The sequence below is a fragment of the Gopherus evgoodei genome, chromosome 2 (genome assembly GCF_007399415.2).
Source record: "Gopherus evgoodei ecotype Sinaloan lineage chromosome 2, rGopEvg1_v1.p, whole genome shotgun sequence".
In the NCBI taxonomy this organism is placed as follows: domain Eukaryota; kingdom Metazoa; phylum Chordata; order Testudines; family Testudinidae; genus Gopherus; species Gopherus evgoodei.
In genome coordinates this window covers 255,196,831-255,213,536 of record NC_044323.1, presented here as the reverse complement: position 1 = coordinate 255,213,536, position 16,706 = coordinate 255,196,831, and the positions used below count along the sequence as shown (strand labels likewise).

The 16,706-nt window shown below is 42.1% G+C and overlaps 1 protein-coding gene across 1 annotated transcript; it reads left to right on the top strand.

Annotated features, from left to right (window-relative positions):
* Positions 1 to 3,665: 3,665 nt before the first annotated feature.
* Positions 3,666 to 14,606, top strand: LOC115646987 (cytochrome b-c1 complex subunit 7). The gene is made up of 4 exons (XM_030553527.1): positions 3,666 to 3,760; positions 9,446 to 9,517; positions 11,716 to 11,882; positions 14,374 to 14,606. Exons 1-4 carry the CDS (start codon positions 3,742 to 3,744, stop codon positions 14,449 to 14,451), a joined length of 336 nt encoding a protein of 111 aa, XP_030409387.1. The 5' UTR covers positions 3,666 to 3,741; the 3' UTR covers positions 14,452 to 14,606.
* The last annotated feature ends 2,100 nt before the right edge of the window (positions 14,607 to 16,706 follow it).

Here is a 16,706-nt window from a genome sequence, read left to right as displayed (position 1 = left end):
ATCATATACAAAATTCCATCAATCCCAAAGGATCGAACACATTACCCACCAGGTCAATGAATATTTCAGTTCTAACCTAAATACACGCTTACAGCCAATTCTTATTAACTAGGCTAAAATGTACTAAAGAAAAGAGAGAGTATAGGTTAAAAGATCATTATACATACAGATATGAATAAAGTTCTTAGTTTAGTTTCATAGCAGAGATGGTGAGCTTTAGAGTTGCAAAAAGTTCTTTCAGAATAAATTCCATAGGTTATAGTCCAATATCAAGAGGACCCAGACTGTAGCTGGGGACCAAAGTCTTGTGACTCAAACTTTCCCTGATGAAGCTTAAAGCAGATCTGAGATAACAGGATTAGGGACCCAGAGTTCTTTTTATAGTTCTCTGGCAGCTTGACAGCAGGTAAATAATAGGTGAAGCATTGTGTCTTTGAAGTAGGCCTATTTCCTAAATATCACCAGTAATTAGCTGCATGGATTAGCATAAGGCAACTGCCTATCTTCTGCCATTTACAGGTAAGTTTATTACATATTTCAAAGAGAAAGAATGATATTGTCATATTCACAGTTTATTTAAATGTTAATATTCTCCTTTGATCTTTGACTCATTAGAACATAGTGACAGACAGGAACCATCTGGTGATACTGTTAATTTCTAACAAGATATAGGTAAACATAGAGTACTACAATCACTATCTTCTTCCAATTATTTAACAATACAAGTCTACATTTCAAAGCATCAATCTATTTAACATGGCTTTGCTAGTTATTTATAAGGAATAGACCTAATTATCATTAAAATCTTTAAAATGTAGAATTTTGGTAATTCCATCTGCAAGTTGCTTAACCCTTTCTGGCTCAGTGTCACAATCACAATCATGAGAGCAATCACTGATTTAAAATAAAGCAAAATGGATTCTGGAGCACAATTCTGAAGGGTAGAATGGATTCTGCTATGGAATTGCAGAATAGACTGAGCCTGGGGTCTAGCAAGTACCTACCCTTTTAAATGGAGCATGCATAAGAGGGTGGGTTCAAATAAAATGGAGGTTATAGTTGCTGGGGTTGCCTTAAGTCTACTTTTCTATACCTTCCATGGCTGCCAATGTGAGGAGGAATACCCTCAGCCCTGGAACCCTGTCTGCAATGCCTGAGACCTTGTTGGGACAGGGAAGACTCAATTCTGATTACTTGTGGGAGATGGGGAGGGAAGAAGAAGGGAGCTGGAGTCCTGAGCTAGGTGGTCGTCTTCAGACTCCCAAGGCTCTGGAAACAATGTGGTGTCAGTATCCTTGGTAAGGAGGGGAAAGGATAAATCTTTTGCTGTGCTGGTAAAACTAGTATGTATTCCCTAGGGCTTCTCTACACTTAAAATGCTGCAGGGGCACAGTTCTGCCATTGCAGCACTTCAGTGTAGACACTGCCTATACCAACAGGAGGGATTCTCCTATCGGTGTAGGTAATCTACCTCCCCAAGAGGCAGTAGCTAGGTTGACAGAATTCTTCCACTGACCTATTGCTGTCTTCTTGGGGACTTAGGCTTGGTCTACACTAAAAACTTAGGTTGACATAAGCCGCATTAAGTAAATCTAATAAGGTATGTGTCTACACTACCGAGTCCTTTCCACCAACCGAAGTGGCCTGTAAAATCAACATCTGTGCAAGAGGTGCAGCACTTGATTCAACAACCATGAGTCAACATGGGGATAGTGTAGACACTGCACTGTGTAATTCAAATGAATTGGCCTTCAGGTCTCACAGGCCTCTGCGGTGACCACACTGGACAGCACTTTCAACTCCACTGCACGTCAGCCAGGTATGCAGGAAACAGCCGCTCCCCTATTAAAGCCCTGAGAACTTTTGAATTTTCATTTCTTGTTTGATCTGCATGGAGAACTTGCCAGCACAGCTGATCACAGAGACTCAAGGCCACAAAAACACTACAGCATAGAGTACACAAGAAGTGGTGGATCTTACTGCTATGTGGAGAGAAGAGTCTGGGCAAGCAGAGCTCCAATCCAGCAGAAGAAATGTTGACATCTATGCCAAGATTACGTGGGGTATTCGGGAGAAGGGCTACACCAGGGACACACAGTAGTGCCCCATGAAAATAAAGGAACTTCAGCAAGCATACCATAAGACAAGGGAGGCAAACAGTTGTTCTGGTTCCGCCTCACAGACATGCAGCTTTTATGAGGAGCTGCATGCTTGCCCCTAAATGCTCTGTGGATACCTCCCAAGAGCCCCAGGCAACCTCGAGCAAAGGAGGACATTGTTGACGAGGAAGAGGAGGAGAAAGAGAACATGAGGCAGGCAAGCAGAAGCTCCATTCTCCCTTACAGCCAAAAACTGTTTTTAACCTTGGAGCCCATCCCTTCACAGGACCTGCTGACAGTGGAGTATGAGGCCAGGGAAGGCACTTCTGGGGAGTGCACATTTCCAATCAAACTGTATGGATTACATGCTATTATTATTTTTAATCTGAATAAAAAAGGAAGTGTAGTGGGAATCGGTGGCCGCTCCAACTACACAGAGGGTACTCTCCAAAAAAGACTGTTTATGTGCATGGGAATGGCCCAGGAATCCTCCATGGAGATCTCTAGGAAGCTGTCATGGATGTGCTCTGCAATCCTTTGCAGAAGGTTTCTGGAAAGGGCTGACTTATTCCATTCACCATGGTAGAACACTTTCCCCCGCCACTGCAGTATTAAGAATATCAGCACAGCCATACCGGGTCAGACCAAAGGTCCAGCTAGAGCTCTGTGGCGTAGGACTCTGGGGGAGGGCGTGCTGGGCATAAGGGTTAGGCACTGGGCAGGGGGGCAAAGTGTTGGTGGCCCAGCCTCAGGGGAAGGGACATGCTGCCTGCACAAGGTTGGGCAGGCCACCGTGCATCTGACAGCTACCAGCTTTTAAACAGCACCCGCCTGCTGGGCTGCACAGAGTGGGTCTGCTCCCATGGTGCCTCATTGCCATACGGCCGCCCTTCCCTCTGGAGACTGACCATCTCGCCCCCTCCCACCTTGCTCCATGGGGGCCCACAGCTACAAGTTAATTGGGCCCTGGCAGTAAATCAAATTCAGTCTCTTTGGCCTACTTAGATTGTAGGCGCCTTGGGGCAGGGACCGGCTCGCGCTCTGCTGAGGTGATGCCTAATTCTGATCCCTGCTGGTCGTCTAAGTGCTGCTGCAATATACAGCGCGCTGCCCTGGCGCGCATGTGGCTGCAGCCTGTCCCCCTTGCGGGAGCGCGGAACCGGGCCGAAGGAACGAGCCACCGAAGCGGCTCCACCGCGCGGCTGAGCGACGCGCCCCGGCCTGAGCGCTGCCTCCTCGCGCGCCTCTGCTTTGCCCGGGACGGCGCCTCCCGGGCCCGCCAGCGGGGAGCGGGAGCTGCTGCACTTAGCTGGGGCAACGCTGGGCACTGCCGAGCCGCCGCGCACCCCGGAGCCGCGCTAACGGTCACAGCCCCGCGGTCCGTAGCGGGGAGCCAGTGGGATCGCAGTGGCCCTGGCGAGGCTCAGCCGGGCGCTCTGCGCTCTCCCGCAGCCCCATCCCCTCTACTCGCCTCGCCCACCGCAGCTCGGCGGGTACCAGTTACGTTACACGCCTTCCAGCCCGCAGGTGCATTGCGCAAACGGAAAAGAGCCCGCGCGGGTCACGTGAGTGCGGCCGCTCCTCACGTGATGCTGGGAAGCGGTAGTTTACCCAGAAGCCCGCGCTTCTCTTTGAGGTCAAGATGGCGGCGAGGGCACCAGGTGAGGAGTTGGCGGCCTCAGCGAGTTGGGTCTTTCCGGTCTTCTGGCATCGGATGAGCCTAGGGACGTGGCAGTGCCGGGCTCCGTGCGCGGAGCGGGTGATCCGCCCCGCCCCTGGCCGCTGTTGGGACGTTGCCCCAGAGGGTGGGGGGAGAGGCCCCATGCGTAGCCTGGCCTCATTAGCCCCAAGCGAGCGGCTCTGCGGGGACAGCTGAGTGTGGGCAGGCGGCGCCAGAGGATGGGTTGGGTGGGTAGACGGGTTCCCATCTGGGAATTCAGTGTGCGCGGGGAGTTAGATGGCGGAATTGGGGCGCAAAGTAAGTTCAGATCTGCTTCTTTGTCAAGTCTGGGGATTTGCTTGTTCAAAGGTGTTTGTGAGGCGGCTTAATGTTCGTGCTGTCGGGTGGCTGACCTAATGCACCTCGTTCATCCCCTCCTCATATAAGTTTCTGTTTTGCCCAGTGTTTTCATATACAGTCAGAAATGTAGGGCTGGAAGGGACCTGGAGAGCTCATCTAGTCCATCCCCTGCATTGAGGCTGGACCAAGTAAACCCAGAGTCCTAGACCATCCTAGAACAGTATTTGTCAACTCTAACCTGTTCTTAAAAACCACCAGTGACAGCGGTTACACAACTAGTTTTGGAAGCCTGTTCCGGGATTTAATTATTCTTATAGTTAGAAAGATTTTCCTAATGTCGAACCTAAATCTCCCTTGCTGCGGATTAAGCCCATTACTACATCTCCTATCTTCAGTGGACATGGAAAAACAATTGATCACTGTCTCTTTATAACAGTCTTTAACATATTTGAAGACTGTTATCAGATCCCCTTCCCCCCCCCCCCCCCGTTGTCCTTCTTTCAAGACTAACCCTGCTCAGCCATTTAAACCTTACCTTATAGATCAATTTTTCTAGATCTTTTATCATTTTTGGTGCCATCTTCTGGACTGTCTCCAGTTTGTCTACATTATCTTCTTTGACACGTGGTGCCAGAACTAGATGCAGTACTCCTGCTGAGGCCTCACTAGTATCAAATAGAGCGGGCCAATTGCCTCCCTTTTCTTACGTATGACACTCCTGTTAATACATCCCAGAATGTTAGCCTTTTTTGCAGCTAAATTACATTGTTGACTTGTATTCAGTATGTGATCCATTATAATCCCTGGTCTTTTTCAGCAGTACTACTGCCAAGCCAGATATTCCCCATTTTATAGTTGTGTATTTGATTCCCCTCCCTCCTCTCCTCTCCCCACCCCCCAATGAGTTTTGTGCTTGTCTGGAATTTCATTTGGTTTATTTCAGACCAGTTCTCCTATTTGTCAAAATCACTTTGAATTCTAATTCTGTCCCCCCAAGCTTGCTATCATCTACATACTTTATAAGCGTACTGTCCACTCCATTATCCGAGTCATTAATGAAAATGTTGAATAGAATCAGACTTTGAAGTGACCCCTGAAAAAGACCACTAGATATATTCTTCTAGTTTGACAGTGAAGTATTTTGAGTACAGTCTTTGAATCAGTTGTACACCCACCTTATAGTAGTATCATCTAATCACATTTCCCTAGTTTGCTAATAAAAAATCATGTGGCAATATGTCAAAAAAGCCTTACTAAAATCAACATGTATCACAACCATAGCTTCTCCTTCATCATCTAGGCCAGTAATCCTATAAAAGGAGAAAATAATCGTATAGACTCATACATAAGCCAAATATTTTTTGGTAAAAAAGTGACGCATCAGAGAGCAGGGATCAGCTTATAAATGGGTCTACACCAAAATTTGATGATTTTAAACTCTATGGAATCATTGAATATCTATTACATTGTCATTTTGTTTACTTGGAGCATCTGCAGCTCCCTATGGCCGCAGTTCCCCGTTCCCAGCCAATGGGAGCTGTGGAAAGTGGCACCACTTTCCGCAGCTCCCATGGGCTGGGAACAGGGAACCACGGCAGCATGGAGCTGAGGGGCTCCATGGCTGCAGACACTCCAAGTAAACAAAACGTCCCGACCTGCCAGCGGCTTCCCCTGATGGCCGGGAGCCAAAGTTTGCCAACCCCTGAAATACAGGGTCGGCTTATGAAAGGATCATACAGTTTTTGCTATTTTTACCTAACCATCTTGGGGAGGTCAGCTTATAAACAAATGAGCTAATGAATGAGTATATACGGTAGTTTGGCATGATTTGATCACTATTATTACTAATAACACTATTATCTTGAAGATGCTACAAATGGATTGTTAACTTTTTTATCTTTTCAGGTACTGTATCAAAATTCAGCTGACTGGTCTAGAATTCCTTGGGTCCTCTTTGTTCCCCTTTTAAAGATAGGTACTGTTTGCCCTTCTCCAGTCCTCTGGAACTTCATCTGTTCTCCACGGTTCTTAGATTGTTTCAGCTAGTTCCTGAAATATTTTAGGGTGAATTTTGTCAGGTGCTGCTGACTTGACTATATCTAACTTATTTAAATATTCTTTAACTTATTCTGTGTTTTTTAATCTGGTCTGTATTCCTTCCTCCTTGTTAACACTAATTGTGTTAAGCATCTGATCATGATTTCCTAGTGAGAAGTGAAGCAAAATAGGCATTCAACACCTCAGCCTTCTTGATGTCATGTGTTATTAGCCCTTCTTCCCTACTAAGTAGTGGACACACACACTTTCCTGACTTTCTCGTTCTATAAACATATTAGCAGCCTCTTCTTATTGCCTTTTATGTCCCTTACTAGCTGTAATTCATTTTGTGCCTTAGCCTTTCTCATTTTGTTGTGCTATTCTTTTGTACTCATTCTTAGAAATTTGTCTGTTTCCACTTCTGGTAGGATTCATTTTTGTACCTACCTGTGGGCTTCTGTCATGGGTCCCCTTTGAACCTAGTTTAAACCCTTCTCATTAGGTTGTCAAGTCAGTGCACACAAATGCTCTTCCCCTTCTTGGTCAGGTGAACCTTCTCTTCCTACCAGTCCTCCTTTCCTGAACAGCATCCCATGGTCCAGGAAGCCAAAGCCCTCCTGTCAACATTACACAGCCATGCATTCATCTCTAACATACACATTTCCCTGATTGTGGCCTTTACCCTCAACCTGCAACTCTGACTCCTTCACCTTTGCTCCCAGAGCCCAGTAGTCAGTGCTGATCTTTTCAGGGTCATGCCTGTGGTATCATTAGTGCCCATGTGAATGAGAAGCATGAGGTAGTGATCAGAAGGATGAATGAACCTTGGCAACCTTTCTATAACATCTGAGATGTGGGCTACAGACAGGCAGTGCTCCTTCTGGGATGTTGGGTCATGTCACCTAGATGGATGCCTCCATCCCCCTCCAAAATGAGTCCCCAATCACCACTACCTTTTGTCTCCTTCTTTTGGGTGTGGTGGCTGTGAGCCTTCCAGCCTTGGGGGCAGGTGGCTCCTTTCCTTCAATTGGTGTCTGCTCCTCTTGTCATGTTGCCAGGACAGCATACTGGTTCTTGACCTTGATGGACAGGGGACCCAAGTGGGGAGTTGAGCACTGTCTACTGCATGATGATGTGGCCAGCAGCCAGTTGTCCTTCCTCTTCTAGTAGGGCTGTAATCTTCTCCAGTCAGCTAGCATCCTCCATTCCTGATGTTTTCATGAGCATCCTGTTAATGTCCTTGTGCTCCCAGATGTTACACAGACAAACCACTTCCTCCTGGGTGTGTCTTATGCTTTGTGAAAAAGTCCACCAACAGACACACTTCATGCTAGATTTCCCTGCCTAGCTTTTGTTAGTGGGGATATGCAGGCTGTATTCTCAGCAAATCAAGACCAGGGTAGAAGCCTCCAGGGTCCGGATGCCTGTCTGGCCAGAGTTTACAAGTACAGGCAGAGAAACAGTTAGCAGTAGAGTTGGTGACACATTGTTTGTTTTCCTTCCATTGTGGGCTCTTCCTTATAGAGTACCTGGAAATTAAACTTGGGAGAGTGTGTGTGAGTGGGGGGAAATCGTCTTATTGCTTTGTCTTCCTCTGCTGGTGAACTCACCTGGTTAACTGCTGTAGTACACCCGCTACCCTTCTGTTGTTTGTGGTTTCTTCAAAACTACTCATTTATACTCTCTGCAACATTTCATGTATTTTTAAGGCACTCATCACATCAGCATTCTTTCTCTCCTCCTTTGAGTATCCCACACACAATTAACTTCCTTGGAAACCTCTCTATTGCACATTATTCGTAGCAGAATCCTAAACATAACATTGCAAGTGTGAGTGTAAAATCACAGAAATTTGCACGGAGTGTCAGGGGTGATGTAGTACCTGAAACTTTTTAATTCCTTCTGTGTAACTGACTACATTTCAAGTTGATAGTGTCCATTTAAGCACTAAAATCTTTCCACTGAGCAAGGCCAGAGAGATGGAGTAATGTGTGTAAAAGTGTTCTATAACATCACTTATTGCGATCCCTGTTAGTGTTCTTTTTGATTACTAGCTCAGGAACAAAAAGAAAAAAAACAAGCCTGTCAAAATAAGACACTCCACTGTACGCACCTCTCCAAAGAGGATGAGAACAAACATGACTAATGTTAGTAAATGCTTAATGCACTACTAGAAGATGCTCAGTGATGTGTGGTATAAAAAGCTATAACAAATAGTATAGAAAGAGAGTTCTAAAAAGCTTGCTGTTGGATCAATACAAGTATTTTTCCACCTGTGCTTCCCTTAATCATTTTCTTCTTGTATTGTGCAATGTTAACTTTGTGCAAAAATCCTCCCCTTCCCCAAATTCTGTTAGGCAAAACTTAAGTTAATATTTATCTTCACTGTTGTTCCCTTCCCCAGTGAAATCTAAGGCTGTCAGTTTCCATTCTGCAATTTGATATACTTTTGGGCACATGGGGAGTAATGGGTGCCCAATTTTATTAAACAATGAAAATAATTTCTTTGTTCTCTGCTAATAACTTAAACTGGTCTAGGTTCTCTAACTTAAAAATCTTAGTTTGTGATCTTAGAGTGGCTTGTAAAAACTCAACTAAATTTCTTAATATCAATGCTCTAAAATGTCTGTCTGTCTCAATTATGCTATAATGTTCACCAGCTTGTATGTCTCACTAGTAGCTAGACAAATGGTGTAAGTTGAAAACTGGCATATAAGTCTTCAGAGAGATTTTAACTAGTGCTGCTTGTGGAAGCAGACACTAGAATAATATTGTACTTAAGTGTGTGTGTGTGTGGGGGGGGAATAGCAACCAAAGTGGCATGACTTCAGGGTCAAATACCTCATAGCACAAGGGCTAGGGGAAATACACAGATATTACTATTAGAAAACAATGCATCTTTGTTTTTTAGTGATATAGAGTATATTTTTATTCCTGGTATGTTGTGAGCTGATGGACCTTAAAATTGTCATTAGTTCCCAGTATTAGTCTGAGGGTTTTTTGGTACTGGGCCAGGACTAGGACCAATATAACTTTGACTCTGTTTAATAAGGCAGATACCAAAATGAGTATTGCAGAAGTACTATAATCTTATGTGCACAGTATCACTTTAAAAACACTGAAGAGCAGATAAAAACAAAACTGGATATGGTGTAGCTTAGATTAAATGGCATAATAAGGAACGTATATGCATAACAAAGTAGGTATTAAAATATTTGCATGTTAACCTGCTGCTAGTTATCTACCAGTGTTTTGTCTTACTCCTCAACTAAATAGAGATCACTTTCAGCTTCAGGAAGTGGTCGACTGTTAGAAGGCCTTCGCAAATGGTATTACAACGCAGCTGGATTCAACAAACTTGGTAGGTGTCTTAATTTTTTAAGAGTTGAAAACAACGAACATTTGTTTGCATCCATTGCCTGTGTAAAGAACCTTTCTAGATTTTTTAAAGTAAATTTCAAAACTGATGTATTTGTATTCAATTTAAAGCCCATCTTGCATATCAAAGTTAGCCACACCCTTCTATTGCAGTTCTGAAAATGTTTGTAGTAGCTTGAGTATTGATACTTGCTAACTAATGATGAACAATCTATCTCTTCTGCAATGTATTATGGTAGATGCTATAACTTGCTGTTCTACAACTAAGAGCCCAAGTATAAACTGAAGGAACTGAAGCAAAAAGTTTCACGAAAATAGCCCCAGTGATCTGGAACCCTGTCCCAAAGGATATCAGGAGTCCAGTCGTCATCATTTTCAGATCTTACTGTAAAGTTCACCTCTTGAGGGCTCTGATCTGAGTCCTATTGATGATTGGGATCACCAACAGTTTATCCATGAGACCTGGATCTGACCACAATAAGATTCCCCAAAAAACAAAGCAACAAAAGCTGGAAACATGCTCTTAAAAATTAACTACAGCTCATTTGGAGGATGTAGTTATGGTTTTACGAACTGTAGAAATAGGAAAGGAAGCTGAAAGAAAATGTTATGCGGATGATGTGCTTCTCCAGTGCTTATGAGGAAATAGCTTTACAACATTTCTTTCATCCATAAAAACAGGACCTTGCCTTGATAGCATTTCCTTACATTTGTTCAGCTTTAGTCCATATGAACTGTGTACCAACTAATCTAGTTTCTGAATGGCTGGTTATTCACTGATATAAAAGAGAATCTGCATAGTCACAAATTAATGGCCTTCTGTTTGACACTGAGTCAGTTTATCAGTGAAAGAGTTACAGTAAGTTGTCCATTTTTTCCACAGAAAAGACAGAGTGGCTGTATAGGCGCTCTCATGCACAGTTGCTGTTTTTCCCTGTAGGAGTGAGATCTTTGTTCAGAGTTTTTAGGCTTGTTCATCACTTCTGCTGAAACTGTTAACAGATATTTCTACTAGTTTTGCTGGTATTTTTTTTTTAATGGTGGACGTATGTCCTCTAGGAACTGGAGTGGGATATCTCATTTCATATTGGTCACCAAATACTGATCAGATGCCAATGATACTTGGGCTCATTTTGAATTGATAAAAAATAGAAGAGACCTTATATCTTATTAGCAATCCATTAAACTATGTAGACCCTGTTTAGTAGGCCTTTAATAAACTGTACTGATTTATACACTGCTGTAACATTACTGAAGCAGACAAATACCCAGTCTTCTTGGATGCACTAGGTAAATGTTACCTTGAGGAACTACAGTTAAAACTGTAGTCATTTATAGAGTATAGCTACAGTACTTTCTGCCTTGAAGGTGAACAACTTTGTCTTGCCTCATTTATTTTCTATGCAGCAGCAAGGGATCGTTGCTGCTCACTGTATTGAGACTATGTCAAGGATTGATGTTTTTGGAGGAGGAGGAGATATTTCTGCTTGATTCTTCTGATCAGTCTTCTCCTTATTAAAACTGATCGGCTTGCCATGCTGCTTGCTGAAGCATCCTCTGCTCTCACATAATGCATCAACCTAGAAATATTGGGTACTGTGACTCCGTATGGGATGAGATCTTACAAACTCCAGGCTTGCACTCTGAAGGGAATAATTCAATCAACATGAAATACTACTATTTGTTATGATCTCTGTGTGTAGTGTCTTTCCCTCTCCAGTGACCTTGTGGCTTCCTATTTAGTAAATGAAGTCCAGAAAAATCTTTAATACACCATAGCTCAGGAACATCGGGGTCTTTAAAAGACAAGCTAAATTACTAAATGGGAAGACCCAAGATCACTGTAGAGGGAAAGACACAACATACTAATGGACTTCCGTGACTTTTTCCTCATTGGGCTAATCTCTTCTTCCTATTCATTCTTATGAAAAGAAAACACCATTGCAATTTGTGTGTGTGTGTAATATAATATGCAGGTCAGTATTTAATAACCTGCTTTGTAGAAAAATGATTTCCATTTGTATGGAGTGATAATAGGGAAACCAAACTTACTATCTAAGTATTAATGTTTGTAACATGTACTCCAAATGCATATCACTATTTAACTAAAATTTAAGATTTTGACAGCTATTAACAATAGGACTGGCAACTCAATTATATTGAAAAATATTATTGTTACAGGATTAATGCGAGATGATACCATATATGAAAATGATGATGTAAAAGTAGCACTGAAGAGGCTTCCAGAAAATCTTTATAATGAACGACTATTTCGCATCAAGAGAGCCCTTGATTTGAGTATGAGACAACAAATTCTTCCTGAAGAACAGTGGGTGAAATATGAAGAGGTATGTGTAAATTCATTTTTTTTTAATATAGGCAATTTATCTGTTCTCATCTTTAAATGTTTTTCTTACATTATGTGAATGCAGTCCTTGTATACAAGTTTTGGCTATGTCCTGGTAAATGAAAACAAAGAATTCTTATTGGACAGAAGACAACCTACTAAGCCTTGATTCTGAAAGGACTTCCATGTGCTTAATTTCATACATGTGCGCAGTCCCAGTGAAATTTATAGAATACTCCCATGTATAAAGTTGAGCAAGTGTATAAGTGTTTGTGAGACTTAAAATTTGCACTTGTATTTTACAGGATGCATTTAATGAACAGTATTTTACTTTGGTCAGTCTACTACAATTTTGTATCTTTTATAAATGGAAGTTCCATTTGCAACACACTACTTAGAAGCTTGAGTATCCTTAACTGCAATTATAAACATGGAATCTTTACACACATCACTCCCTAGCTGCACAAGTACATCATTTCAGGCACCCGGAGCAGCTGGTGGAGAGGTAAATTACCTCAGGGCTGGGGACACCTCAGCCAGTAGCTCCTACCTTGAGCCAGGATCAGCTGCTAGTCCCGACTGGGCTGGAGGCAGGAGAAGATGGGACTTCCTCTTCCCCTGCAAGAAGTGTCTGGGGCTGTGTCAGATCTGCCCCCAGAAACCTCCCCCAGCTGCAGGATGCTCAGCATCTTCCCTTGCTTCTTGCCCCCATTGCTCCTCAGCTGCTGGGGAAGGGGTCACTGTACGGGAAGGTGCTTCCCCATCTGCTCAACCCCTCCATGCATCTGGGTATCTGCCCCCCCGCCCCAGCTGGGGTCTGGACGGGAAGGGGGCAGAGAAACAGGAACTGGGTTGTCATAGGGGTTTCTGTAATTCTCTGCTCCTGGAGGAATTTTTGTGTGCATCTGTATTGTAAGTCATATTTGCTGACATATTTTGAAATAAAGTACCAAAATTAATTGAAATGGTGTGATTTATGTAGTGTTATTTTGATAAATAAATTTGCAGAATTTTAAAATATTGTGCACAGAATTTTTATTTTTTGGCACAGAATGCCCCCAGGAGTAATAGTTATGTATTATTGCTGTGTTTTAACAGAAGTCTGCACTCCTCCATAGTGGAGAAGAGCGACTTGTCTAATAATTCTTAACACTTAAATACCTCTGCAACTGCGAACTAAAATGTTTTATAAAGTATCTTATATGAATTTAGGATGGAAGGTGTTATGTTTTGCATGGTATTTCGTTTATGTATAAAAGAAAGTACCACATTTCATGAGATTTGTTTCTCTTAAACCGTACTGTCTGAGAGATACGGTGGCTAAAAGAGTAAAAACCTTGATTGATGAAGTCAAATCACCTGGCATACTTACAAAATACAAAAAGGAGTTGTTCATTTTACAACATTATGTTGCATGGTCTGGTTAGGTTAATTTGTTTCAAAACAAGAAATTGTCCAAGAAGCCAGAGTTGGTTGTTATCCTAAAGCTGGTGTGACTTTAAAAGGTTTAAAACAAAATGCCCCCAAATGTCTGCAGCAGGATATTGATCACAATGGTCTCTTCTGGCTTTGGAATCTAACATTAAGAGTTGAAGAGGCTGGATCTTATCTGAGATGGGCAGGTCTTTCATGACCTGCCTTTAAGTGTTTGGGAGCTTCTTTCAGGAACAGAAGGGATTCAAGCAAACTGTCAGTATTGGAAAGGTGGTGTGCAAGACTGATCACTATTGCACTGACTGGAGAAGTAGCTATCCAAAGGAAAAATAACTTGGGGTATAGGAGAAAGGAAGATTAGAATCGCTTATGGACAAGACTAATACATTTTTAAATTGATAGGATCCTACAGATAATGGATTGCTCAAGTGACTAAAAGTAGCTGGACAGATTCACAACACTTGCATGTAGTTGTGAAACTGTTTCTTGGACACTACTGCTGCAGCTCAAGGAATGAATTGGAAGAAACTGAAGGGTATTTAATGCTTAAAATACAAAAAAAAATATTCTACAGATAAAATAGCAAGAGCTTAGTTACCATTTTAATTGGCCTTCAAATTGTTGATCATGTGGAACTCAAGTTCACCCATAAAATAGCTAAAACCATGTGACTAAGAAGGGGGTCTCTAAAATAATAAAGCTTGGCTATATCACTAGAGCACTTTGGGTATTGAGCAATGAGTTGGAAAAATTCCTGAGCCTTTGCTATGGAAGACCTGCAACGGGGCATAACTTGGAGATGGTGGGGTTGCACATGAAAGCATGATTTGGCCTGTTAATGGTGATAGAACACAGCTTGACAATCAGAGGACAGGCTGAATTTTCAGAAATTGGAGCTAGAAAATTCATCCTTTGCCCCTTAAAGTAGGCAAGGGTTGATATGAATTTGAGAGACACAGAACCCCTGTGTGCCATTTTCAGTCACACTTGCAGAGTTAGAGCTGCATTTAATGGGAAATTTCTTGGATGTTTTAAAAATAAAATCTGTTCGTTTTCAGGACAAAAAGTATCTCGAACCATACCTGAAAGAGGTAGTCCGTGAACGACTTGAAAGAGAAGAGTGGGACAAGAAGTAACTGCTGGGGAGATGCTTCATGCAAACTGCTGCATTTCTTTCTAACAAATATTTTAGTGTTATGATAAAAATCTGTTAAAGAAAATCTGAGGCTGAAGAAACACTTTGTTCACTGAATTTGTCATCCAACTAAAATAAACACGTCGAAGTACAAAATCTAGTTGGAAACTTTTTTTGTAAATTATAACAAACCAGTGTTCAGACCTTGCCTACAATCAGATACATTGCATATCCTCACATGAATATGTAGTCTTCATTCCAGCTTCTTGATTCATACTAGTCACAGTACAGCTGCTTCCTGCAGCTGGGAGTGTAGATACTCAAAAGTCTTTGAGTGTTTATGCCAGCTCCTCTATTTAATTTATAAGTGATACTTGTACATGGAGTGATAGGCTTATACCCTTCATCGCCTCTCTTCCCTGGAGACAGGAATACTATGATGCATGCTTGAGTACTTAGTCAACAGCATTATGTAACTGTGTGTACCCAAGCACATGGAATACTACAGGAATGGAATGGAATTTGAGGGATTTGTTAATCACAGAATAAAGATGATTGCCTCAGTTTTATTAATGTCCTAGTCACTCCCTTCATGTACTAAATGCTGAACAACACTTTAGAATAGCTGTCTTCATTGGTAACAATGGGTGGTTCTAATTCTAAATTCTTGAAATTTTACAGTGTTACAGGGTTACAGTGACCTACTCTGATACCCTGTCTAGAAACTGATTTTAAAAATGGCATATGTCCTCCTTCCTCCCTCTGCCCAAAGCAAGTCTTTGTGCAAGCTGCTGATCTCAGTGTCTGTGTTTAATACATGGACAGTTTAAGCACAGAGAAAGTAACAGCATCTTCAAAAAGGAGGTGGAGCTCAAATATGGGTGTGTTTAAAATTAAAACCTGACAGTGGACTATATGCTTTCCTGCATTTTTTTCTCCAAAGGCTGTCTCAAAATTCCATGCACATGCAGCCTTGTTGACATGCACAAGTCTTGCCCAGATAATAGCAAGATATGCAGACTCTTAAGAAATAGCCCATGTTTGTGATCTGCAGAAAGATAAAAGGAGGCAGGGCAAAGCTGAGGATTACATATTGTGCTGTAAAAACAAATTAACTGAAAACTTGGAGCAAGCCAAGTCTTGTGGTGGTAGGATTAGTTTAGCCTGCTTACTGGAGCACTGGGCCGGGACATGGCAGTCCTAGGTTCTTTTCCAAGCTCTGCTGCTGGCCTGTTGTGTGACCTCCAGCAAGTCACGTTACCTATGTGCCTCAGTTTCCCCATCTGTAAAATAGGGATCATCCTCTTTTTGTAAAGTGCTTTGAGCTCCACAGAGGAAAAGCACTATGTAAGAGCTAGGTATTTCAAAAATGGATGTATAAGTGGTCCACACAATTTGAAGACAGGTGGTGGCCATAATCTCAGACCAGGAGTTTGGAAAAAGTTGCTTTCACAATTTCATCTGCCACAGCCCCTTACAAATTCTTTCAACAAAGGATCCAGTTATTTTCTTGCTTCCCTGAAGTCATAGTAAAATGTATTGACTAAAACATTCCTGCTGTTACAGACCTGAAAATGAAAGATGGACATGCCTTTTTATAAACCTCTATAAAAAGAAGACCTGAAAGCTTATCAGACTTTTTTAAACCATTGAAGTATCACCAATGTCTAGTCTGCTTTTCCTGGGAGTTTCAGAAGTGGGATTGGTGCTCTGACAGTCTAATCTTATTTCTAACAAAATTTAAGTGTTTGCAGATGGATGTTGAATAGGTGTCTAAATAGTCTCAATTAAAACTTTGCAGTTAAATGATTAGACTTTGGTAGTGCAATATCTTAATCCTACCACTGGTCCATAAAGTACTGGAGGCTAAGGTTTTCATAAGTGACTGGTGATTTTGAGTGCTCAAAGGAAGATGCCTTAAAGTGGCCTGACTCTTTTTGGAAAGTGCTGAGTCACCCGTGCTCTGAAAACTGGATCCTAAAAATGGACACTTGAAATCACTGACTTTTAAAATAAAAAAAAAGTCTGCAGCATTCACAAAATCTACACTTGCATTGTGAAAAACTGAGGAGGCCTTTTGAGCTGCCTTAAAACAATGAAGCAAAGTATAAATTCAGTTTTCCCTGCCAAATAACATTTGAAGTTCTATACTGGGGGAGTGGCCGGGAGGGAACCATATTAAGCAGAGGTCATAGTACAGTCTATTGCAAAGGTTGACTTTCCATTATAAACCTGTTTTCAGTTGCTCATTACTTT

Excerpts from the sequence above, each read along its gene's own strand:
- LOC115646987 (XM_030553527.1), top strand. Across the intron at positions 9,518-11,715 it reads AGCTGGATTCAACAAACTTG|GATTAATGCGAGATGATACC; the intron begins GTAGGTGTCTTA and ends TTATTGTTACAG. Across the intron at positions 11,883-14,373 it reads AGTGGGTGAAATATGAAGAG|GACAAAAAGTATCTCGAACC; the intron begins GTATGTGTAAAT and ends GTTCGTTTTCAG.